The sequence below is a fragment of the Diplotaxodon limnothrissa genome, linkage group LG7, assembly GCF_057381915.1.
Source record: "Diplotaxodon limnothrissa isolate DT_005_m linkage group LG7, D_limnothrissa_male_GT1.1, whole genome shotgun sequence".
Classification (NCBI taxonomy): domain Eukaryota; kingdom Metazoa; phylum Chordata; class Actinopteri; order Cichliformes; family Cichlidae; genus Diplotaxodon; species Diplotaxodon limnothrissa.
In genome coordinates, this window is record NC_140602.1 from 14223462 (window position 1) to 14248143 (window position 24682).

The 24682-nt window shown below is 42.5% G+C and overlaps 1 protein-coding gene across 1 annotated transcript; it reads left to right on the plus strand.

Annotated features, from left to right (window-relative positions):
• The first annotated feature begins 301 nt into the window (after window positions 1-301).
• smad6b (SMAD family member 6b) lies at window positions 302-24037 on the plus strand. Its single transcript, XM_085359246.1, has 4 exons — window positions 302-1809; window positions 4706-4762; window positions 6654-6731; window positions 23336-24037. The coding sequence occupies exons 1-4, from the start codon at window positions 1020-1022 to the stop codon at window positions 23875-23877; spliced, it is 1467 nt and encodes a 488-aa protein (XP_085215372.1). The 5' UTR covers window positions 302-1019; the 3' UTR covers window positions 23878-24037.
• Window positions 24038-24682: the final 645 nt, after the last annotated feature.

Here is a 24682-nt window from a genome sequence, read left to right on the forward strand (position 1 = left end):
TTCTGTAAAAACTTTACATACTAAGTGCAGTGGGTGTGAATAAGTTTTTGTAACTTTAACTTAAAAAGAGAGATGGGTGTTTCGCCTTTAAGAGTTAAGAAACTTGAAACCTTGTTTGCGCAACAATCAGTGCAGCTCAGCCGCCAAAGTGTCTAGACTAGCACATGATGGTAGTCAGCCAATGGCTCCACCGCTCTCCTCGGGGGCCCCGTGTATGTGTGTGTGTGAGTGTGTGTGTGTGTGAGGAAGAGAGAGGAGGGGGGCAGAAAGAAAAAGAGCGAGAAACGGAGAAAGAACGGGATCTGGGCTGCAGTTTGGTTTAGATCTGAGCAGAGAAGCAGGAGCTCTACTCAGCCCCGGATCGATCGGCTTCGTAAAGCTCATTTCAGCACGCATGGACGTTTTGTTTGGATTTTAAAAAGAGAAGAAGTGCACTGACATCTCGAGAAGAGGGCAAGGATCCTGACTTTGCGCTGCATTTTCTTTGGATTAAAACGCATCGAAGTACCTCATGCTCTACGTGCCGGTGTAGAAAGTAGAACTGGGGTCGCTAAAAGTCGGGAACTGTTTGAGGCAGCGAGTTGTCGTCTTGCTTTGGAGGCTGTTGGCTTTGGATTATATTATAGAGTATATCACTATATGTTTTCATGTGTTCAGATTATTTTTTTATTTGCTTGTAAGAAAAAAAAGGCTGTAAACAGTCCATTCCACAGCGATCCAGGAGAATAAGTCACAGTTTCATAGCTTGTTTATTTACAGTATAATCGGCTGAATTCATGCCTTTTGATCGGAATGCTGCAGTGCATTTGTTGCTCGGTTTTGCTGTTGTAGATGCAACAAAATCTCCTTAATTCTAATGTTGCGGTTTTGCCACCAATGCTCGTCACTTGGCTGTGCATGCACTGCACGGCATTTCACCGTCATTAATGTTTTGCAACGACCGGAGAAGTGTCTTTAATATTAGGATATCCGTACAAGAGTAATAATAAAAAAATCCTTATAGATTTTCAAGTTGTCGTATGTTCAGGACGAAACGCTCAGGTCTTGTGCGGCGACTGTGGAGAAGCCGTTTGATCCCAGATAAAGAAGGAGAAGATGGAATTGGCAAATCTGGTGAGGGCTGTAGGGACGATCTGTTCAGCTACAACCCAGAGAAAATTCCCAAAACGGAGTTCAGACCGATGACCCCTAGCGGGTCTCTTGTCTTGGACATAGGGGGTGTGTGCCCCGTGGAGAGCAGCGACTTGAGGGTCACATCGGACCAGGATGGGGGTGCCGCGTGTGCCCAGGAGCAGGGCAGCCCCCGCTCGCTACAGGACAGCGAATGCAGGACGGTGACGTGCTGCTTATTTAAAGACCAGGACCACTCCGAGCTTAGGGGTGCAGAGACGGCTCAGGGCACCAGGGGTCCGGGGTCGTGTCACTTCGGGCTGAGGAACCTTGGACCAGGAGAGAGCGACTCTCCGGAGGCGCAGGAGGCGATGCCACGCACGGTATTAGAGCAAGAACTGAAATCAGCCACATACGCTCTTTTAAAACGGCTCAAGGAAAAAGCGCTGGATACCTTACTAGAAGCGGTGGAGTCCAGAGGAGGGATGCCGAGCGACTGTGTTATGGTTTCACGGACAGAGCTGAGATTCGGCGGCCATGTGGCATCCCCTCAGCTGCTTGTGTGTAAACTGTACCGCTGGTCTGACCTCCAGCACTCTGCCCAGCTCAAACCGCTCTGTGAGTGTAGGAGCTTTGGGGCCCCGGACAGTCCAACAGTATGCTGCAACCCCTATCACTACAGTCGACTCTGTGGGCCAGGTAAAAGAGTCTGCCACACAAACTGCATGCATGTTGTACCACAAAGGCCTGCAATAGCTTAAATGACAACAAAGCACTAAGCATTTGGGCATCTGCACTTGTTTTGCATGAAAACGTTCCTCAAAGTTGTCTCTGTATTTTCACTTTGACACACCTTTACTGCACAACATTGCGTCTTTTCTTTAATTGCAACAATTTCATTTAACTTTCAAACATTTTCCATTTGATTTAAAGGCAGATCGTGTTAGAGTTACAAGCAGAAACCAGCATTATTTAGGGGTGGGCATTAAAGGGCCTTGGAAATTTTTCTGTCACACTGCCTTATTTGTCCTGTTGTTTGGCTTGGTTTCATACCCTGTGATAGAGAAAGGTTGGCCATTTGATTAAACAGTTAATGATTACCAAAGCCATCTTTACTGCAAGGTGAGCAATAATAATAAGTGTGAGCAAAGGGACATGCACGAAGATTTGACAAAGCATAAATGTGGGGCAGATTACTTAGATGATACCTTGGGTAATTTTATTATATTTGTGCAGAGCGTGTGTTGAAAACACGCCAGGATCTGCACAAATTTTTCAGCGGTTTATTGTGCCTGTCAGTTTTGACCCAGAATGTCAAATTTGAACAGCTCTGTTGTTGCAGAGCTCACTTCAGTGGCCTGTGACATCAAGTTTCCAATAAAGGGGAGTTTGTTTGTTTGTTTGTTCCACTGTCCATGTATACAGTACTGTGTGTACTGTGTAGTGTGTCTGAGCAAGTCGGTGCCTTCAGAGTGACTGCCAGTACCTCTGTTTTGACTTTTTGTGTATGACATGTATGTGGCTGTTTAGAGTTACTCAGAGGTACAGCCTCGCTGCTGTATGTCACTTTAAGTGGCGTGTGCTGGAGATTAAGCTTTATTTCCACAATCAATCAGTTATCTATGGCAGAACCTCCCTGACCTCTATTAAACGCATTAGATTTTGGCAGTGGACGGGGTCTACGATTTGAAAAACCTTAAACGCAGGGCCACTCGACCCCGCTGACCCAGTGACAACGCCTGGTATCATGTGTAAAGATGCAAGCATTAGTATTTCTGTCCCTTCACTGGCACAGGAGGAGGATTTTCCATAACATCCATGTTTACTAGAGCCAGCTGGCTGTGACAAGCACTTCAAAGTCACAAGTTTAACAATATCAGAATTCATATTGAGCAAATGGGGGAAACTGATGTGGATTTTGGCTCTGGTTTCCTAACACGCTGTCCAAATCAATCAGAACCAATATATGTAACCTCAAGTTTGCTGACAAACCTTACTGTTTATTGGTTTGAAAAAGATCAGTTTGATAGACAAGAGTGTGATATTTGTTCCGCCTGTGCTGTGGGATTTTTCTTCTTTCTTATTTTTTTGCCCCCACTGAAACTACCAAGATGAATTATAAGAAGAGGGAAAGAGGCACGTACCCCAAATTGGGACTAAGGCTTGTAGTAGACATAGCTCACATGCGCTCATGCGTGGCCCAATAGAGCTGGTATTTCTTTCACACTATTCACAAGGGGTGGGGGGTGGGGGGGGGCTTTGAATCAAGACCTTAATCACCGGGTTTTGACAGTGTTTGTAGACGGGAATGTAAAAAACAGGGTTTTTACAGGAATGAAACTCAGTAAAACAAACAGGTTTTAGTGTAAAAGAAGTCAGCCCTTTTGTAAAAACTAAGCTAAAAACATAACTGTAGCTCAGCCTACTTAAGATTTATCTAAAACTATAATACTGTTCAAAGTTTTACACACGGGATTTTAAGGAATAAAACTTTATAAAATGTGAAGCAGTGAGCTGAGATTGAAGTGGACAAAAAACTTTTCCCTTTTATTTCGCCAGGCATTATACTTTTCGAATGAGATCAGTTTCAAGTTGCGCTTTAAAAGCCCTTTTGTCCTGAGGAGGTCCCCTCATGCTATTTAGGTGAAGGAGTGGTGATAATATACAGTTTGCATACTACTGGCGCCAGACTGACTAGCTGTGTATCTGAGTGACTGAGTTCAGATCCTGGCAATTACTGCCGCCACTCTTAAAGGACCCACTGCTATTATGCTTTTCTCCTTCCCATTTTCCCTGTAGGCGAGGTCACTGTGTGCTCGCAAAGTTTTCTTTCCTTTGTGCTTTCCTTCTTCTTGTGCAAGTTACTTTCTTCGTTTCACCTTTTTATTGGAAAAAGAAAAAGTCAAGGCGTTGAACAGAATTAAGTTAAAAAGAGATTTACTCGTATTTATTAAAACACTAACTAAAAGTTAGGGTTAGTCTGTGGTCATATTAAAGACTGCTCAGCTTTAATAATATCTCCTCAAGTAACAGAGACAAATGAAGGGAGTGTTTCGCATTGGTTTATTAGCTTTTTAACTAGCGTTTGAAGAAAATGAATTTATTTTGTAGCGCAGACACAGAGCTGTAAGAGTCAAGGTGCAATCTGCCGTTTCCTCTGAAATGTTGTGTGTTGAAGCTTCTCTTGTGGCTTGACTTGAGCTGTGTATGTGAGCTATGTTTCTTGCTTTTACTGAAAACAAAAAGCGCAGCATGACTTCACACAGAATATAACGTCTGGATAGATCTTTGATACTAGAACATTATCTAAATACTAGATCATTATATGTGTATGCCTGTGTAAAGTATAGTCTACGCAAAACCTTACAGTTACCGGCCTCTAAACATTTTCACCAGCGTCAGAGGTTTTCACCCCCTAAAACATCTTTCTTACATCAAATTAGTGCTTAAAATACAAATGCTGTGTCGCAAATGTTAGATCTTCTGAAACCTAGCTCCACAAATCCATATTTTCTCACGACTGACTTAACCTTATGTTTTACCTTCCTTTTTTTTCCCTTTATAAGGTTATTGACATTACTGTTTTGTGTTACAGAGTCACCCCCACCTCCTTATTCAAGGCTTTCCCCTAATGAAGAACACAAGCCACTGGGTGAGTGACAAACACAGTTGAACTCTGTTGCGCCTCAGTTCCTCATCTTCATCTGAATCCTGCTATTAGCACTTGCACTTTCTCTGTTTGGGAGTGCTGAAGAATCGTTATGACTGATGTCTAATGATTTTTGTATTAATAAAAATAATACGAATTAAAGACCATCGGAGCCTGTAAATTGGAAATAGCACGGTCAGTCGCTGTTTTAACAGGAAGAAGCACAAATAGAGTAATGCGGAGAATTGTAATGGCTGTAACAGGGCACCATGACTGGCAATTTACATGGTAGCTTTGAGATGAGACCTGTGCCAGCTTGTGGCATAATGTCAGCATATCAGCTAGAGCCAGGCAGATAGAGGTGTGGCCGGCCCATATAATTCAACCCTGCTCAGTGTGTATTTGCATGGGTTGTTTTTTTTTTTTTTTTTTATTGATGATCAAGAATTGCTTCAAATTCCTTTGAATGAGTTGATTGAATTGAATGATATAATCGCATTGGCCTTATTTATTACGGTCATGTCAAAATGATTCAACCCATCTCTAATATTGCTGTTTTTGAATCACTTAACAAATCTTTAACGCCACTGAATTGGTTCAAAATGCAGTTAATCTTTTGGTAATTCAATTTTAACGCGCTCATAGTGTTTCATTAGCAGACACAAATATATCTATGTAGGTGCTTTAGCTCTCTTCCCTGCGAAGAGAAAGAATAAATTATTTCATTTTATTAAAGCAAGCAGTGGTTTAACAGAAGACTAACCTGGGGCTGTACGATGTTCGGTGTATGAAGGGCAACACATAGAAAATACAACATGGAGATGAGTCCCTCACTCAGTGCAGTGGACTTCCAAGGAATTAAAGCTTGAGTGTTTTTTAAGTGTCTTTAAGTTTAAATCTGATTTGCAGTTTTAAATTTCATTTATAATACTGCATTCAGTGTCATAAGACCCTACGCCACGGCCTAACACAGAAATAACTATGTGTCATGGTGATGCAGGCCCCGTAGTAGTAATGCGCCATGTAAACACAGTGTATTGATTAGCACATGGTTAATAACTGTTACACAAAGTGTACTAGGCTGTAATTGTATCCAGCTCACAATACTAATGCAACAGCTAGTACTCTTCCAGTGTTTACATGTGCTGTTTCGCCATTTTCACAGCTCGGACAAACTGTGTATAAACTTGATCAGTTTTAATGTCTTCTCTCTTACCTTCATTTCAGTTAAAGTAATTGTTGTTAAATATTTATTATCTCTGAGTGGCAGAACAGTGCAGACATACCAGCACACGAGTACAAATGCAAACAATGACATCGCCCACTGTGTCTTAGACTCCACGCTGGCCTATAAATCAAGCTTTGTGCGGGATTTAAAGAAAGCGGTGGCAGCATGAAAAACAAATATTAGTGAGCTGGAAGCATTTGCACATGAGATGCAGGATAAAATTCATAAAGAGAGTTGTCAGGAGATTGTGAGACTACCTTTAATGCTTATTGGAGGGCACAAAGGCCAAAGGATAATGTTACTAATCACTGACTTTGGGGTCTGACTAATTTCGGTCCTGAGCTTTTTACTGTTAATCTCAGCGCTCTCCTCAAAATCAGTCAAATATGCTGTAATACAGAGAAACTGACTGTCTACAAATGCAGGGTTTCTGCTGTTGTATTAGCTTATTAGCTAATTATGAACAAGATTTAAAAAGAAAGACTTCTCAGAATTCTTTTTTGTATTACTAAATGAATGTTTGAGCAATGCTGTTTGCAGCTGTACTGTATGTACTACTCAGAGACTACACCACTGAGTGTCTCTGGCTGATGATAAGTAAGAATATGGATTACTTGCCTGCGTTGTTAGTAGATCAGGGGTTGATTTCTGCCTTATTCCCCACAGATCTGTCAGACTCCACATTGTCTTACACTGAAACCGAGGCAGCCAGCTCACCAAACATCACACCAGGAGAATTTTCAGGTACGTGTTTTTGTTTTACCTACAGTGGACAAATGAGCAGTTTTGACATGTTTTTTTTATTTTTTACCAGTTTCCCAAATTGATTAGTAGAGTTAAAATGCATGAAGTGCCAGTGTGTAAATACTGGTGTGATGTTAAATACGGTTGCTGATTATGGGTGGTCAGAAGTTGTCTGGATGTTTGTGCATACATGGATTTAGGTTGTGATTTCAGCTATATTTCCTTCCTGACTTACTTCTTAATATATGTGTGAACTGCTGTTTGAAGTAGTGGCACATCAGCTCTCACTAGCACTTATTACTCTGATTGATTCTAACACTTTCTGTTAGATGAAGTGATCCGTGTGGTAAAGATCAATTATAAATAGATTAGGCACTTTGCTTTCTTCCCCGAACTATATTTGAAATTGGTAGTTTGAGTAATAAAGATCATCATTTAGTTGTAAACAAGAGCGTCTTTCATGCTGATGCGTTTGCCTGTGGTTGCCCATGTTTTTTGCACAGTTGTCTGCATCTGAATATATGAAGCTAAATGCATACACTTGCATTGGTAAACTGTAATATTTCCACTGTAATAAATCAGGGGAGCTTTGAGTGTGGCATCATCCTGTTTTTATGGCTTTGAAATGGTTAAATTGAGTCTAGCTGGAAAAAATGTGTCTGGAGTGTACTTTAACGACAATTCAGTGCTGTTCTCTGCACAAAATTGAGTGTGTGAGGGGGAGGTTTCATTTTGATGGTGTATTTTATTCTTTCTCATTAAGGACCATTTCAAACAGTCCAAGCTTTAAAGATAAAGGTTTCATTGTGAGCAGTGCAGCGGTTCAGTGGGGCGTGTGCATTGGCTTCAGAGCTGGCCTCCCCTCCTCTGTTTTTCTTTCAGAAATATTTGAGTGGGATCAAACTGTAATAAGATCCAAGCTTGCTCAGAAACACACACAAGCACACGTAGTTGTCCACATGCATGTGCACAGACACACATACAACCCTATCCAACCTCCAGCCTGGCTGTAAATGGGCTGCAGGGAGGGGTGGGTTCACGGAAATGGAGTTGCTCCTGTGAATGGGGCCACACCAAAGGAGGCGAGCAGAAACTGCCCTGTCCTCTGATGTGAAATGAAACTCTCCTTTCTCATGGCCCACAGTGAGCATGCCTCCCCCTTTCGTACTAGGGTTCTAGCCAGCATGCGCAGTGTCATGTGGACAGGGAGTCAGACCTCTGATTTTGGGGGCTTGCAGGGAATTGCATTTCCTGTTAAGGGGTCTGCCATGGCTCAGAGGCCAGGACACTGAGAAGTTGACATGGCTACCTGGCACTGAAGCATTCAGTCAGCGAAGGCCCCCTCCTCCCCAGCGCACAGGCTGTCACCACCTCAGCATGGCCTGGCGACACTCCCTGAGTCAACAAATGAGGGGCTTGTCAGAGCGCGCACCACAATTCCTCAGAGACTCTGGTGAGGGAGGATCTAGACATGCTAGGCTTTGGTTTCTTCCAACTGTTTTTGCAGGCCAGGCCAGATCATTCTGCAATGACTGTGATAAACTTTGCAAAATGAACTCAGGAAAGAGAATGACCAGGGCCCAGCAGAGAGTTTTTCTATACTAAGAGGTTTCAGATACAAAAGCATTTCCATGTAGAATAAACATCAGCATCTTGTCAACGATATAGAAACTCCATCGTGAATAAGCTCTATTTCATCGTAACACCACAAGCTTGAAGGCCTCCATATAAAGCCTGCATACAGTAGGTCTGATTTAACATAAAACCTGCAATGCATGTTGTCATGTTATCCTCTGTGTAACATGCTGCTGACCTGGAGATGACTTTCCTTGTGAATCCCCCGCCAGCTTAGGTAGAGAGAGTGTCTGTGTGTAACCAGAGTTGTGTGGGATCCAGACTCCACCCCTCATGCAGGAACAAGTAAACCTCTTAAAAGCAAGTCTGGGGGGCACTGGCTGGGTGGGGTGCAGTCAAATAGTCGACTAGAGTTTGCAGCCCTGGGCTACAGAAATACCCGCCGAGCATTCTTTTGCGTCACACAATGGCACAGAAACAGATCGGAACTGGTTGGTGTGGTAGATAAGCTTGTTCTGCCACTTTACAGAATATATTCAGATCAATTTGAATAGGTATACTCCTTCTACTTCAGATTATTTAGTGTTTGTAAATATTCCATTAAACCAGTATGATCTATATCGTAAAGTTCCTGTTGCAGAGTTACAGTTACAGTTCAGATACATTCACCTGATCCCTTTGGTTAGTTTGTGCAGTTGTGCACTATGCTAAAATGTTTTTCAAAAGCTTCTCCATGTGCACAATGTTGTATTCAAGGTCAGTTTTATTTATATAGCACCAAATCACAGCAACAGTTGCCTCAAGGCACTTGATATTGTAAGGTAAAGACACTACAATGATACAGAAACAGGGAAAAGCCCAACAATCGTACGAACCCCCATATGAGCAAGCACTTTGGCGACAGCGGGAAGGAAAAACTCCCTTTCATCGGGAAGAAACCACCAGCAGAACTAGGCTCAGGAAGGGGCAGCCATCTGCAACGATCGGTTGGGAGTGTGGGGAGGAAGAATGTGTGTAATATTCATACCTCCTGATCCTATATGTGCACAGACATTTGTACTGTTTGCAGGATTTATTTAAAAGTGGCGGTGATGTCAGTTCACATCATGACTGGGTCCAGCTTTTTAGTAGATAATGTAGCTTAATGCTTTGTGAGTGTGTAGTGCTGCCTCTCACATTCTGCCTGCACATGCTTCCTCACTGCCTGGGCCTCGTTGTGTGGACATCGGTACACAGCCCTTTGATGCAGATCTCATTGCTTCCTGTATGACTGTCTGAGGGGGGGTTTCTACGCATCGACTTTATTATGTCAGTCACATTGTCTCTGACATTGGGGGCTCTTTATGCTTGTCACTGCTTCATTATATTGCTGTTCTGAGCAGCCATAAATGTGAGATATTTTTGCACTGGTACTTATTTCAGTCGCCAAGGATACATTTTTTTTAATTTTGGCCGTTGGCTTTTTTTCTGAGTAATTGTGACTACATGTAGTTATAACAGTATCTGTACTATTTATGTACAAGGAGTGATGCAGAACTTTCCTTTGTTTGAGCCTGTTTTAAGACAATGGCTCCAGTCTGCCTATATTCATCAGCCACTGGAGGGGTGTCCTCAATTAAGCCACCGGGATTTATCCATGTAAGACAATTTATAAAGGGTCATGCTGCTCTGAGCCGACATCACTGGTGTGACTGGTTGGACTCTCTCAGATTATAGTGGTTAAGTGACCAGAAGACATGTGTAGTGAGAAGGGTCCTTTTTAAAAAATGATTTTTCTCTTTTCTTCCCTTTTGAGTGAAGGGAAGTAGGAGGAGGGAAGCAATGACTGAAAGTTGCTGCTGAAGGAAAGAGGGCATAAGCAAGTAGTCACGGTTCCCACACAATAATCATAGATTGCTCCTCTGTGTCTGCCAGCCTGTCTCTGGTGGAAAGACCAGTGCTGTCTAGATGTCTTGTCTGCAGACAATCGCTGTCTCAGGTCCACTCTGCTATTTCTTTCTGGCGGAACGAAGCAGTTGGTAGATAGATATCTTTTGTCTCACTGATATGAGGCAACAGATATCTATTTTGCATTCACATGTATAAGCTAAGCGCATTAAATTGTTCTTATCGGAGCTGGTTTCACGAGAAGGCGAGCGCTAAACATCAAACCAGTCACTCTGTCTGCGTCAGACAGTGGAAATGCGTGGAATAATTAGACAGTCTAATCAAGGCATGTGATGCATCTCTTGATTAGAGCAGATTAGACTGGACACATTCCTGTTGATCTGACTTCGAAGGCATGTGATTCCCCTTGTGCTAGGATCTAATCAAACAGAAATTAAATAAATTAAAAGGCATGTCTACTGTACCAGCCCGCTCTTATCAGAGGGTGTCGGAAACTGCCATTTTGTCAAAGCCGCTGGCATCCTTTGGTGTCTGTCTTGTGACACTCTGGGCTTATGGCAGTATTTAGACAAGTTTATTACTCCAATCTCATCATCGTATAAAATTCGCCAACTATGCAAAAAACCTAACCAAGTAGATTTGGTGCGTAAAGCGAGCCGGCGAGTGAAAGGAAAAAATAAAAACAAAGGGCAAACAAAGTAAAAAGAGGTAATTAACAGGACACAAACCATTTTGTCCCCACTGTTAACTTTGAATTGGCTTTTTTTCTCTCTCTAGCCTAATTGTAACCCCTAGTGCCATCATATAGGCTTATTGTTTTTGAATATAAATAACTGTCATCTTGCATCTCTATCATTTGCACACGCTGTATATAAGACATCTGGCCTTCTCGGTGTAGCAGCAGGACCCTGACAGAGGTATGGTCTGGCATATGGTCTGCTGCATCAGCATGTTAGCGATGTCCCCCTCCCTCATCGAGGCATGAGCCCCTTCCTCCATCCTAAAGACCCCAGACTGATACAGCTCCGGCTCATCTCCCCTTGCAGCCTGGCTCATGGCCTCAGGTTTCCACCGCAGCCCAGAGCCTTCCCAGCGCCTGGCCGCCCACACTCCCTCAGGAGCCCAAATGCTCCAGGATACGGGATGTGGAAATAATGTGACTCGAGTGCTTCCACCCTGCCTCCCGAAATCAGGTTTTGCGGATTGTTTATTTGAGGGGAAGGAGGCCTCATACAAACATCCTGTTTTAAAAAGCTGCCTGGGTTTTGTAGCACTGCAGGGCGGTGAATTGCCCCTTTGACAGTGGGGAGAGACTGAGGAATGTTGAAGAGAAGGCCAGCATCTCAGGGGACATGAGGGGGCTCTCCTCACCCGTTTGTCTTGTCCAGTTTGCAGAGTCCCATTTTAGGCTTGGGGGAGGTGGAGCAGGGTTATAGCTATACATCCTGAAGGGTCTGGTGCTCTATTCTCTGTGCAGCGGTGTAGGGCCTGTACCCACAGTCCTCGTCTCAAGTATCCGTTCCTGTCCTGGGAAGCTGGCTTCCGTTTCCCCTTACGTAACACTCATACACACAGAAAAAAAGAGCCATTGATAAGAGCGATAAGGCCATTTTTCATTTTCCCTTTCTCAGCATTGTTAGACCGTGGTGTGTCAGAAATTTGCTTTCAACTTTTTCTGGCTTGAGTCATGACAGCGAGGATTCTCAGTAGAGTCCAACAGACGTTTTTGCATTTCCAGAGGGGTCATTGTGCATATGATATTATTGTTTCTCTTATGTGCAAAAGAAACTGTTTTGGCAATTGTATACTAATGTTTCTACCTTTTCGTTTACAGCTTTTTGACCTTTTTGACCTTATTTGAGGCATTTAAAGGAAGACTTCAGTTTATAGGGAAGAAATCTTCCATGTGTAGGCTTACTGTGTTCTGCAGAAGAAATAGGAGTTTGAAGTAGGGCTGCCACGATTTATCGACTAGTCACGATTACGTCGACTATCAAAATCGTCGACGACTGATTTAATAGTCGACGTGTCGTTTGAAGCTTTGTAAGATCGCAAAAGATGCAGGAATAATAGCAGGATTTAAGAGTGTAATAACGGACTGAAACAGAAGATGGCAGCACAGCATGTACAAGGATGCCAGCTGCCGTTAAACCCCGAAGAAGAAGAAGCAGCTGTGTCCCAGAATTCATAGCGCGGCCCAGCTTAGTTTCCAACAATGGCGGTAGCTAGTTAGTTTTAATATTACTCTTATTATTCTTTCTGGGTCACAAAATAAACGTTTAACATATTTTCAGGCGAGAATGTAGCTGTGTAAACCTCAAATATCTGCTCAGTTTATCAGGACACCACATATTTTCAAAAGCGCTCCGACGTTTTCGGAGACGTCTGTTACCCACTAGCTCGATAGCTAGCCGGGGGCTAGGTCACTAGCGCCGTGAGAACACCGGACTCCCGGCAAATTGTTTTCAAACCCACCGCCGTCTTTCGCGACTCAGGTTAAATATATATGAGTCACTTAGATAAATTAAAAATGTTATTGTTTGGCTTTTTTTTAGTATTTTATTTGTTCCTGAGTAAATCGGTTTGGCTGAGATTAAAGTTATAGTTTTTACACAGCTGAATAAACGTCAAGCAGACAGCTGATTATCAGAAGTGTGAGATGCTGGAGAATATACTCCGGTGTCCTGTTATATTTTAGATAGCAAGGAGTTTATTAAACTTTACCGAAACAATCTGCAAATTTCATTAAAATTGAATAAACTATCATCTTGTCTTTATTTTTAGTTAGCACAGACCTTAAACACTTAAAGCTGTAAGCTAATGATAGTTATATAAGAGCAGATGCTGCTGGTGCAATAAGCTGTAGTTTTACGTCCAGTGGATGATGATCTGATTAGTCGACTAATCGCATAAATAATCGGTGACTAGTCGACTATCAAAATAATCGTTTGTGGCAGCCCTAGTTTGAAGTAAGCACCTTTTTATTTTCTTCAGTTATCGCAGCAATTCAGAAATTAGTTTACTCTTTGTTGAGCTTTTGTTCAAATACTCATTTGTTTTGAGAGCTGATTTTCAGTTAGTATTACCCAGAGGTGGGACCAAGTCATTGTTTTGCAAGTCTCAAGTAAGTCTCAAGTCTTTATCCTCAAGTCTCAAGTCAAGTCTAAAGTAATGTCAGGCAAGTCAGAGTCGATTCTCAAGTCACTGGTGTAAAAGTCCGAGTCAAGTCACAAGTCTGAAATTTTGAATTTCAAGTCCTTTCGAGTCTTTTAAAAAAAAACAAAAAAAATAATGTTGCAGTTATGCTAAATGTAAATATTAGACCATGTAATTTTTAAATCTGTGTTTTTCTCAACACATGATAAAATAGTGAACTTAGAAAATATACACAAATTGTGAAATTGCACCTCTATAAAATGCAGCTCAATTAAACCTAGCTCCAAGAATAATTTTCACCGACAGTTCTGAGATAAGCTGCATGTTATTCTTGGATGTGGTTGTAGGACCGGCTTTAAAATCGCATGACAAAAATATCATACATAAATAAATGATTTTTTTTTAAAAATATCATTTAAAAAAAAAAAACTGCATCACCAACGTAGCCTGGAAAACATTTGCTAGTTAGATGAAGTCAGCTATCTCATCATAGCATATTTATATGCATATTTATAATCATACGGTTCTTGGAGTGAGTGCATACACTCATGAAGTTTAGTAACTTCAGGTCACTGCAACAAGCCCAGGTACAGTTTACCGACGGATGGGTACAGGACCTTGAAATGCACCGTGTAGAAAGTATAGACCATCGTACGTATCATAAGTTTACCAGTCTCACAAATCGTCGTCATAAATACACATTCGTTAACAGTTTATTAATAGGACCTTTGAGCTCAATGGTAATTAATTAGCAGTGGAAATAATTTCTGGTAGCATCACAGAAATGTAGCAGTGACAATAATATTGGATGCTTTAATCGTACTGGACAATTAGTGATACAAAACAACTGTTTTATCCTGTGAATAAAAGTATATGTTTTTGTCAATGTACCATAATAACAGAAGCGAAACGCAATATTGTGTCAGGACAATTCACTATTTATGCACAATAAACAAAGAAGCGACAATTTCTGTTCAGACTTGCTTGTAACCTATATCACCAATTATGTTAAGAAAAATGACGCATTAACTACAACAGCAGACTGACCTTCGTGTAAATGCTTGGAGCAGACTAACCTGTGAGCTGGAGTGTTATGGGACGTTATATTTGATCTTTGAATGGCTGCAATCCAGGCCACCCGTCGCGTCTTTGTTACTTCGGAAACATGGCTCGAACAATTTCTCTTCAACGACGTAATCCGATAACAACCGATCTCTTTACCCGTCGGCTTCCCGTGGCTGTCATGCGACCGGCTATTGCAGTTAATAATACAACGGCTTCTTGACATTTTTGTGTTTCTTTTTATCGCTGTGTAACTGATTTTAATTGAAAGCCTGCGTGCGCTAGTACCACTTGCCACGAGTTCCCAGAATCCTTTGCGGTTCTACCCGTGAATGTGTCATACTGTGTATGGTTGTGTGTGTGTGTGACAAATAAAATTTGAATTTGAATGACGTCACATTTTCAATCTCTATATAATATGCATGTTAAATTTTATATTTGGGGTAAAATATCAAGTCTTTTCAAGTAAACCGGTTCAAGTCCAATTCAAGTCCCAGGTCATTGGTGTAAAAGTCCAAGTCAAGTCACAAGTCTTAGAACATTTTTTCAAGTCAAGTCTAAAGTCATAAAATTAATGACTCGAGTCTGACTCGAGTCCAAGTCATGTGACTCGAGTCCACACCTCTGGTATTACCAACACAGGCCCTAGATGCGGTGAGGTAATGTGACCTCTACGTGCAAAGTGAAAGCCCTGCTAATCTAAAGCAGTCCTTGGAGAGGCCTGAAACCCCTTACATGTCAACAGAAACTAGCCTGCTGAGCTTAGTATTTAACTGTCTCGGTTTGGCAAGCCAGTATGGTGCCATTGCTGCTGGGTGTTTGATTAACTTAACTAAAGGACTCCCAGATAAATCTATATCCTCGTACCTGACCGAGCCTCTAGGCTCACAGTGCTGTACTTGTCATTTGATTTACAGAGTGGACTGTGTTTCTTTTTAGGCCTTACCACACAGAAAGTACAGTCAGTAGAAATAACAGGAGGTTTGCTCGGTGTGCTATAATTTTCTTTTTTGCCCCATATTCTACCTTAGCAAATAAAGTGAGTGAGCTAATCTTGACATGTGCACAGGGAGGCCATCCTCACTCCCTTCACACTGCAGCGCAGCACCACTCTCCACCAATAGGGCCATTCATTCAGCTCGGGGCAAAGGGTTAGAGCAACAAATAAAGAGTGTGCAATGCCATTAAAAATGTATGGAATGCCCAACTGTTAGTTTAGCATTTTAGTGTGCCTCCCCTCAAAGCTGAGAGGGGGAACAATACTTCCATTCGAGCTGGGCTCCGTAAATGAGCTAGTCTTGCGTCCACAACTGGCATAGAGTAGCGAAGGAGGTGCCAGTTGTGGATGCTGTTTTTATTTTCTGACCATTTCACCCACAATTATAAATCCAGACACAGGCCAAGGCCGGCTATGATTTAGGCCAGCCTGTGGCCTGATTGCAAGCAAAAATAGATTTAACCCCCCCCAGTCCTCCCCAGAGGAGCATTGACAGTTGTGCCTAAACCTATAGCCGTCAGTATTTTTAAAACTCAGAATAGCCAGCACATTCTTTGAGCTTTGAGAATGCTCTGTGGATTAACTGTAGGGGCCCATGTCAGTTGACATCTCTACACGAGACTCTTGCTGCTGGAGGGAAAAGATAGCTTATTGTGTATTGCTAAACAGTAAACTCCTAGTGCTTCAAGGAACTGGTTAATTTTCTCTCTGCATGTAAACTGAGATAGAGCGCTTGGATTTTTTCTTTTATTTGGCCTCTTTCCTTATCTTGAACATGGTCTACTGGAGTCTACTGGAGCTATATCTTCATTCCATTACCTTGTCTTAACATACTTAATTATGTCTATCATACATAAGTATGATAGACATAATTTGGAGCCTTTCATCTTGTTCCTGAAAACTGATGCCGTTTTATATCTGACAAGAAAACCTTTATTGTTGAGTACAACTTGACAAAGTAGATTGTATTGTGAGATCAAGTTTTGCAAGTAGTAGTTGTTACAAGTTGTAAACAGGCTTATGTGAAAACTCTCATTTATTATGTTCCCCGGGGAAAACTGTATTTACTTTTGTCGTGTGTTTAACTTATCTTTTATTTGTGTGCATTTCTAAAGCCTTGGCGGTGTGGCTCAGTACGTGCAGTCAGCCTGTTGCATTTCAGGGTACGGTTTAGATTAGAAGTCTGGCTGTAGCTTCCCCCTCTTCCCCTCTCTGTGACTGCCAACACATAATTTACTTAATGAAATCCTGCCATTCCCTTTAGTTTCAAGATTTTTTGCAGATGTTGACAGGGAAGGACTTTGTGAATTATTGGAAATGTTCACTCCTGCATTTTTAATGAATGTCTTGCTTGTTGTGAACGGGCTGACTTATCGGAGATGAGGTCGGGTGGGGGTGGGGGGGGCAGTTGTCTTTGTTTTGGGAGCCGGTGTCTGGATGCCCGCGGTGGAGCAGTGTGGGTTACACCCAAGCAAGTGTTGTGATTGAAACAGAAACTCTGGTGCCACATTATCCTGACAGAACACATTCTCCTCACAGACTCTGATCCACTGGGTCAATCAATAGAAAACCATTGTTTGAACGGCAAGCGTGTCCATCATAGCTGCTCCACCTCCCGGCCCGGTGGAAACCAAATACCTACCTTTCGACTTAAATTAGTCAGACTAACATAACTCGAAATAATAGAGCTCCTTGTTACTGCTCATTTGAAACCAGGCCTTCATCATAGCTTGATTCCATAGCCTAGCTAAAGTCGCTTTTCTCCCTCCGATATGGAATCTCGGTTTTCCCAGAAGAAAGTTTGTGCACGTTTCAAGCCACGCACCCGAAACTTTTTGACTTCACACGTGATGTCACTGCTGAGGATTAACCAAATGAAAGTCACCTTCTCACTGCTCCTCACCCCCCTCACTCCTAACCAGAGTAGCAAGTTAGGAGGCACAACGAGGGGGGGGGGTTCAGGAATGTGCAGGGTCTTCTCCACTCAGTCGCTCCAGCCTACTTGGCTCGAACCTCCCTCGCACACTAGCAAACAAACACATTCACACTTGTGCACACACAAACAAGACACACACACAAAAAGATAGGTTGTATGGGGAGGTGAAAGAGCGCAGCCACCCAGCAGGATGTTGGCTGAGCTCTTTGCTTTCGATGCTCACTCGGACTCGGCTGGCCTTTGAGGCTGCCTGTAGATATGACATATTCGCAAATATCCCCCACAGTTTTTACAGAGCTTTTACGAACCCTGAAAGGCTCTTGAAGGCCTCACTTGGATCACCACCATCGCTTGTGCTCTATGTCTCTGACACATTGCAGAGCTTTGGAGGAAACTTGGAGGAAATGAGCAGCACATTTTCTTCCCTTGAAAAAAAAAATGGAGCCTTTTTCTCTCAAACCAGCAGCCTCACTGACGCGCCCAGATGGCTCCTTCGTATTAGCCTCCTTAGCTTCCTACACCCACTGTTGTTTATTGATTTAATTTATGGATTCTGTTAGTTATCTGCTATCAAGGGTGCAGCACTTTTCCTCCCTCGTGGGGTCATCCCAAAACAGAAACAGAGGGAAAGTGAGGAGGAAGCGGATGACAATGTAAAGCATTCCCGTTGTGACCAGAAAGGTTTGGTGATTGGATTCAGTTTCCTGGGCTCCCACAGCATGTGTGTGTGTGTGTGTGTGTGTGTCCCCAGCATATATATCGCTGTGTCTATATCACTTGTTCTCTCTCAGCAGAGAAAGGCCAGACCTCAGGGAGAAAAATCCATAGACATGTAGGAGCAGCTCCAGTTAGCATATCTGTCTGATAAAGCCGACTTTGATGGCAGTGATAGCCCAGACGCCAGCCTAAATGTGGCCTGCTCCGGGGTTATAGTCAGCCCGTGGAAGCTATTGCCCACAGAATTAAAGCCATGAATTTGTTGTTTAGTTATAAAAGAAATCAGACAAATGTGTGGGGTGATGGGGCAGGAAAGCACAATAAGAAAGAATTGTAAATTTTCACACATGCACACACAGTCCTCAGTGCTTGCTTTCCACCACAAGTCTAGAGTCTATCAGTTCACCACTAGAGTCTAATAGCTGGAGGGGAATCTAATCCTTGGAACAGAATGAGAGCTTGCTCCTCTCCTCCCTTCAACTGTGCTGCATAAAAAGTCTGGCAACAGTGTTTTTCTTTTCCTGTTCAGCAAAGTTGCAGAGGAATGAGTGCATCTCTGCTAGCCGCTCCGGATTAGGACAGATAAAGTATAATGGGGGTGGCCCTGGAGCTTGGTGGGGAGATGTTAGCGCGGAGGGGAAGCTGTTGTTTGTCTGCCTGTCCCTGACACTCGGCCTCCCATTCATCTCACTCCAAGGCTGCGGAGCAGTGTTTACCCCAGGGCAGCTCTTTTCTGCTGCTCCCTCTGCCCTTTTTTTTTTCTCCCTTCCCTTTTCATGCTGTCTTTAAAAGCATTACTGGATGATCATCAAGGATTGCCATTGAAACTTTCAAGCCCTCATTTTTGTGTACTTAACAGTAATTATCCAGACTCGCCCTGGAGTGCAGGGAACTCGTAGCAAGCAGGGTGATCTGCTCGCCCCCTGTTTTTTTTCCAGATGTAAATCTGTGGAAGAGGCTTGGGCAAATTATGTTTAACACAGGTGTACTTAAGGGCTTTTTCAATGGCATGTTTGTCTTCTGTTATAACATAATAAATATGTCATCCATGTTTGCTGTGTTTGCTTATCACCATCATAGTCACCTGCATTGTTACAACCACAGCGGCAGGTTTGGTTGCCTTTTAGCACATTTTGCTAATACTTTTGTATTTTTTCAGTTTGACTACTTCTCCCATTCTTTTCTCCATCACAAAGAAATAAAAACACATTTTGCTTGGACAACATGTAGCTGACACTTCACTTCTTTTTGCGTTCAAATGAGCATGCGTAACTTTTAGCCTCCTAACTTCAAAAGAACTGATATAAGTCCGTGTTTATTGACAGATCTGATGCCCTGCATTTGACACTCGGAATTTGTCCAATCGGAGAGGCCACAGGGAAACAGAAAAATCAACATTTTCCTCATCGTCTCCATGGAGATCACATCTTGTTATGGAAATCAAACACACTGAATTCTGGCTGTGGGAGTAGCAGTTCTTAGATAGTGCTGTTTACTGTGTGTCACTGTACCTCTAAGTGAAGTATATGTGGATACAGGTGTCCTCAGCTACACTTAATTCCCTAAAATGTGATAGTTGGTTTGCTACATTTCAAATCTGTTTGCCTAAAGGAAAACCAAACACAGCCTGTTCTTATCATATTTCTACAACACCAGACTAGATGCTTTATTCCACATACTGTGTTTCCTGTTGGCCATGGAAACGTTTAGAGATCAAATACCACAGATTTATGGATCTCTACTTTTTTTTTGATGTGAGCCTGGTTATGTAAGACTTTAAAATTGATCAGCTCCATCATATGCTTAGCTCATTGCCTCTGGCTGCAGGAACAGGAAGTGTGGCGTCCATGCTGTTTCGGCATCTATTGACTCTGAGACTGACACTAAGAGGAGAGGCTTTTGAGAATAAAATAACAATAATAACATGAGCTACTATTCTAATGGGTAAACGGAGCTGTTAAAAGGTGGCAGGGTTAAATGGATGCAGAGCACTTGTAATTGCTCCCAGCCATCATGGCTCCACCCAGAGCAGAACCTCATGCAGGCCAACATGGAGCCTGAGAGAGTTGGGTGTCCATGCTGTGGCTAAAGGGGAGGGAGGCACAACCATTCATTTCACCTCCACTGAACTGCCTCTCTGATGTCTGAATTTTTAAGGTTTGGTCTGAGTCTTGGTCTGGCATGTATCTACATAATTTTATGACCAGATACTACTAATTAAATCCTCCTTCTTACTCTTATATCAGTTTTGTAGAAAAACATTTGCAGAACATCCAAACATGTAAATCTGAAAATGCCATCTTGACATTGTAGCATGTTTTGAGGAAAATGGAGCTTTGTAAAAATGTCATGACACTCAATAAATCGCACGGGTGTGATAGAACAGGCTAGTAGTGTTTCTGCACAAGAAAAGCACCGTAAAATTTAATCAGGTTATGGCAGACGTGCTCGTTTATCCGTAACAAGCAAATTTAGGACAAAAACATAAGCATGTATGCTGTTTTTTCTCCCCTAGTCCAAACAGGCACGTGTGCAAAAGCACACGTAGACACAACAGAGCAACAGGAAAAAGCACAGCTCTTTCTGTGCTTGCTGTCTTCCGTCAGGCTCAAGCTTAGCATTAAATACATTTTTAACCTTTGTCCTGCTTATTCCTCTTCCTGGTCCTCATAGTCCAACTGACTATCTTTGCACCACGCTATGTGCGAAAACTAGATATCATTGACCAGATTGTTTTTGCTTTGTTCTTTCCATCCAAAGAGAAGGAGACAGTAGCCATTTGGTCTTTCGTGTTTCTGTGCACAGTTTCAAAGTGAGTTTACCTTGATTTCTGGGTTCCATTTGATTTGAGACAATGGACGGCCGTAAACTAGTTGGAGCTGAGTTCTTTGTGTGGCCGAGCGGTGCTGCAGTAAAAGTTGAGCTCAGAGTGGAGGAGCTGGAGTGTGGAATTTACTAATGGCACATGCATGTTGGGGCCCCTGAAGAGAGGGGGTCATTTAAGCCATCAGTGTGTGCGCAAACACACAGAGAGCCTGTCTGCAGCTTCCCCCCACCTCCACACTTCCCCACTCACTCGCTCTTTTCTTCCCCCTCCATAACACAGAGAGCCTCGAACCAGCAGGCGTTTTCTCTGTGCAAGTCTGGTCAACGTTTTTGCTAATCTTTGTATAAACTTTACTAGTATGGGTCACTCAGCAGAAAGATTTAGTTGGGTGGGAGGTGAACAAGGCATTTTGTTGCGGTGTGGATCTGTGATGCTCCACCTTAAAGGCGTTTGTTAATGGGGCGGGCGGTCATTAAGTCCTGAGAGCAGAGAGACTGAAAGGAATGGGGCCACAGGCCCAGGCTTTAAATCCTCTGTGCCAATAGACTCTCTGAAGCAAAATAATGGCATCACTCTGTGTGTGAGTTAATGGGAGCTGATAGCATGAAGGCTGGGGGGTCAGCGGGTCACGGGCTTGTGCTAAGTTGTCAGGGAGCTGAATGCCGTCCCTGGGCCCACAGCAGGGGAAGAGCTGGCTGGAGGGGGAGGGGGACCCCCTGCCTGGCCCTCTACCGTCACCCCCACTCTTGTGGAATGTGAGGAAGACGAGGGAAGAGGAGAAAGAGGCTCCTTAAAACCACGGTTATGGTTGACACATTGGTCATTGCTTGCACGTACTGTGACGTCAGGACAGATGTAAAAATGTTCATACATGTGCTTGAGGCGCACTTGGCTCGCTGCAATCTTGTCCTACACTTCAGACGCACTGCTGCTTTATGAAAATAGAAATGAGTATGTCAACACTGATCAGAGAGGTTAGCTTTCTGCAGAAAGTCTTATCTTCTCCAGCTGTTGCAGCAGTCTAAAACCACATTGATTATGTTGCATGACAACTATGATGTCACCCTGTCATTGTTTTAACTGCAGCTTGAAGTGCACCAGACTTGATTCAGTCTAGATTTTTTTCCCCGAGTCTCATCTTTTTCAAGCTGTTGCAGCATCTTGTTCTCTGTAATCTGGAAATCTCTAAACTCCTCGACTGATATATCATTGAAATGGAAGTAAAGCACAGTTGGGTGTTCAACCCAGCCACGTCCGCCAGGTTACAAAAATCGCGTGGGCAGGACAAGCCAAAACAGCACCAAAGACCAGCATCTGCGCTGTTGTTTGTGAGGGCGACAACTGCAACCATAAACCAGGTGTTACTCTCTGCCGTCACATAACGGCTGTATATATGTAGTGAGGGACCTGCACACAGATTCATGCCTCAAGCTCAGCCACAGCTCGTGACAAAAATGCTTACAACAAAAATAAAGTTATAATCAGAATGAAACCAAAGTGCATGGCACTAATAACGTCACCTTTGACTCGTTTTAGCTATGACAAAGAGAACAGTAAGTCTCCAGGATGTGAAAAACTGGAACTGTTTGTCTTCCATTCTTTTTCTTTCTCATCCATCGAGCCCTGTCCTCTCCTTGTACCACAGATTTTATGAGTAATATAAATGTAAGACAGCTTTGAGCAGCTTCTGAAAGTAGTCAGCAGTGTGTGTGTGTGTGTGTGTGAGTGAGTATGTGTGTTTCTCTTCGGTATGGTGAAGATCGAAGTCTACCTTGGGAGCAGTAATTCACTTTGGAGTGCTGAGGTCTGTCACTGAAAAGATTTCACAGACTGCAGCCATGAAAACTGAATTAAGAAGCTGATTTAGTGGACGGAGATGTTTAGTCTTAAGATGCCAGGTTTGCTTCCATTGCTAAAAAGAAATTTTCAAAAGTTATTAAAATGTGCAAAACATTTTTTCTACGTTATAACCGAGTCCTCTATTCCACTCTCTAGATTTTATAGTTTTAAGGCGTTCAGAGGGGAACACTTGAGTGTAATCTGGATTTCATTTAAGTAAACAGAATTTGTTTTGGAAGTTCATGTGTGACCAGCAGCTCTGTAGTGTGGTCAGTGTTTAATCCCTACAGTGCCCTCTTGAGGTAGAGGGTGGAAGTGCAGGTCTTTGGCTGCACTGACCTCGCTACACCCTCCACCCCCAGGATATGTATAGTTGCGGTGGTGTGTGTGTGTTTGTGTGTATGTGTGTGTGACAGAAGTCCAAGCAGCGGTATTTATACAAGGCTTAAATTTCAATACAGTGCCTGCTTCAGTATTTATAGTGTGGCCATCTGCTCTGAACAATAAAAAGGGATAGTTAATCCCTTAAAACTCAACCCATCCTTTTTATTAGCCCTGTTTACATTTGTTTATGTTTTGTGTAATGGACATTTCTCTGTCTCTTCTAGATGCCAGTATGTCACCTGATGCCCCTAAGCAGAGCCACTGGTGTAATGTGGCATACTGGGAGCACCGGACACGTGTGGGTCGCCTCTACACAGTGTATGAGCACTCCGTCAGCATCTTCTATGATCTACCTCAGGGCACCGGCTTCTGCCTGGGCCAGCTCAACCTGGAACATCGCAGCAGCACTGTTCAGCGTACAAGAGGCAAAATTGGCTACGGCATACTCCTCAGCAAAGAGCCTGATGGCGTTTGGGCGTATAACCGCAGCGAGCACCCTATATTTGTCAACTCCCCAACTCTGGATGTGCCCAACAGCAGAACTCTGGTGGTGCGGAAGGTGATGCCAGGCTACTCCATCAAGGTGTTTGACTATGAGCGCTCGTTCCTTCTGAGGCACACGACAGAGGCTGACCTCCTGGATGGACCCTATGACCCTAACAGTGTGCGCATCAGCTTTGCTAAGGGCTGGGGCCCCTGCTACTCAAGACAGTTCATCACCTCCTGCCCCTGCTGGCTGGAGATCCTCCTCAACAACCACAGATAACACAGATGGACCCCACAAACTATCCCAAATATCATCTACCTAGATTTAATATAAAGTTTTATATATTATATGAAATATATATTATACTTGTAAATACGGAGTCATTTTTACAATGTAACTATTTATGTATGGTGCAATGTGTATATGGACAAGTGGAAAAAAACGGAAAATGCACTTTGGCATATATATATATATATATATATATATATATATATATATATATATATATATATATATATATATATATATATATATATATATATATATATATATATATATATATATATATATATATATATATATATATATATATATATACATATATATATAAAAGAATCTTTCAATACCAACTTGAGAAATTATACAGCAAAATTAGGATCAGCAGCCTGGATTTGGTGTATAGTTTTCATATACTATTAATATCCAGACAAAAAGCTAACACCATTCACACATTGATAATAAAGTATTCGCATAATAATTCTCTGTGCTTGGTCTGTTAGATCTTTATAATCACTAATTCTCTATAATGTATTTTTTACTGTATCCTAAAGAGGACCTATCCGGGCACACACAGACACACACATATATTTATATATATATATAATACATACATATATAGTTAAACTGGTTGATACGCATATTAAGCATGGCTTATATTTCAAAAAAAGACACCAGCATGTGCACAAGCTTGTTTCAGAGAGAGGAAGCAAGGGGATGGACCAAAGACGAATATAAGGAAAAGTTATTTTTATGAACTGTGAATCAAGCAAAGCTACTCTAGCAGAGTTCAAGACTGAAACTGGAG

Excerpts from the sequence above, each read along its gene's own strand:
- smad6b (XM_085359246.1), top strand. The coding sequence starts at position 1,020 with ATGTTCAGGACGAAACGCTCAGGTCTTGTGCGGCGACTGTGGAGAAGC. Across the intron at positions 4,763-6,653 it reads TGAAGAACACAAGCCACTGG|ATCTGTCAGACTCCACATTG; the intron begins GTGAGTGACAAA and ends TATTCCCCACAG. Across the intron at positions 6,732-23,335 it reads CACACCAGGAGAATTTTCAG|ATGCCAGTATGTCACCTGAT; the intron begins GTACGTGTTTTT and ends TGTCTCTTCTAG.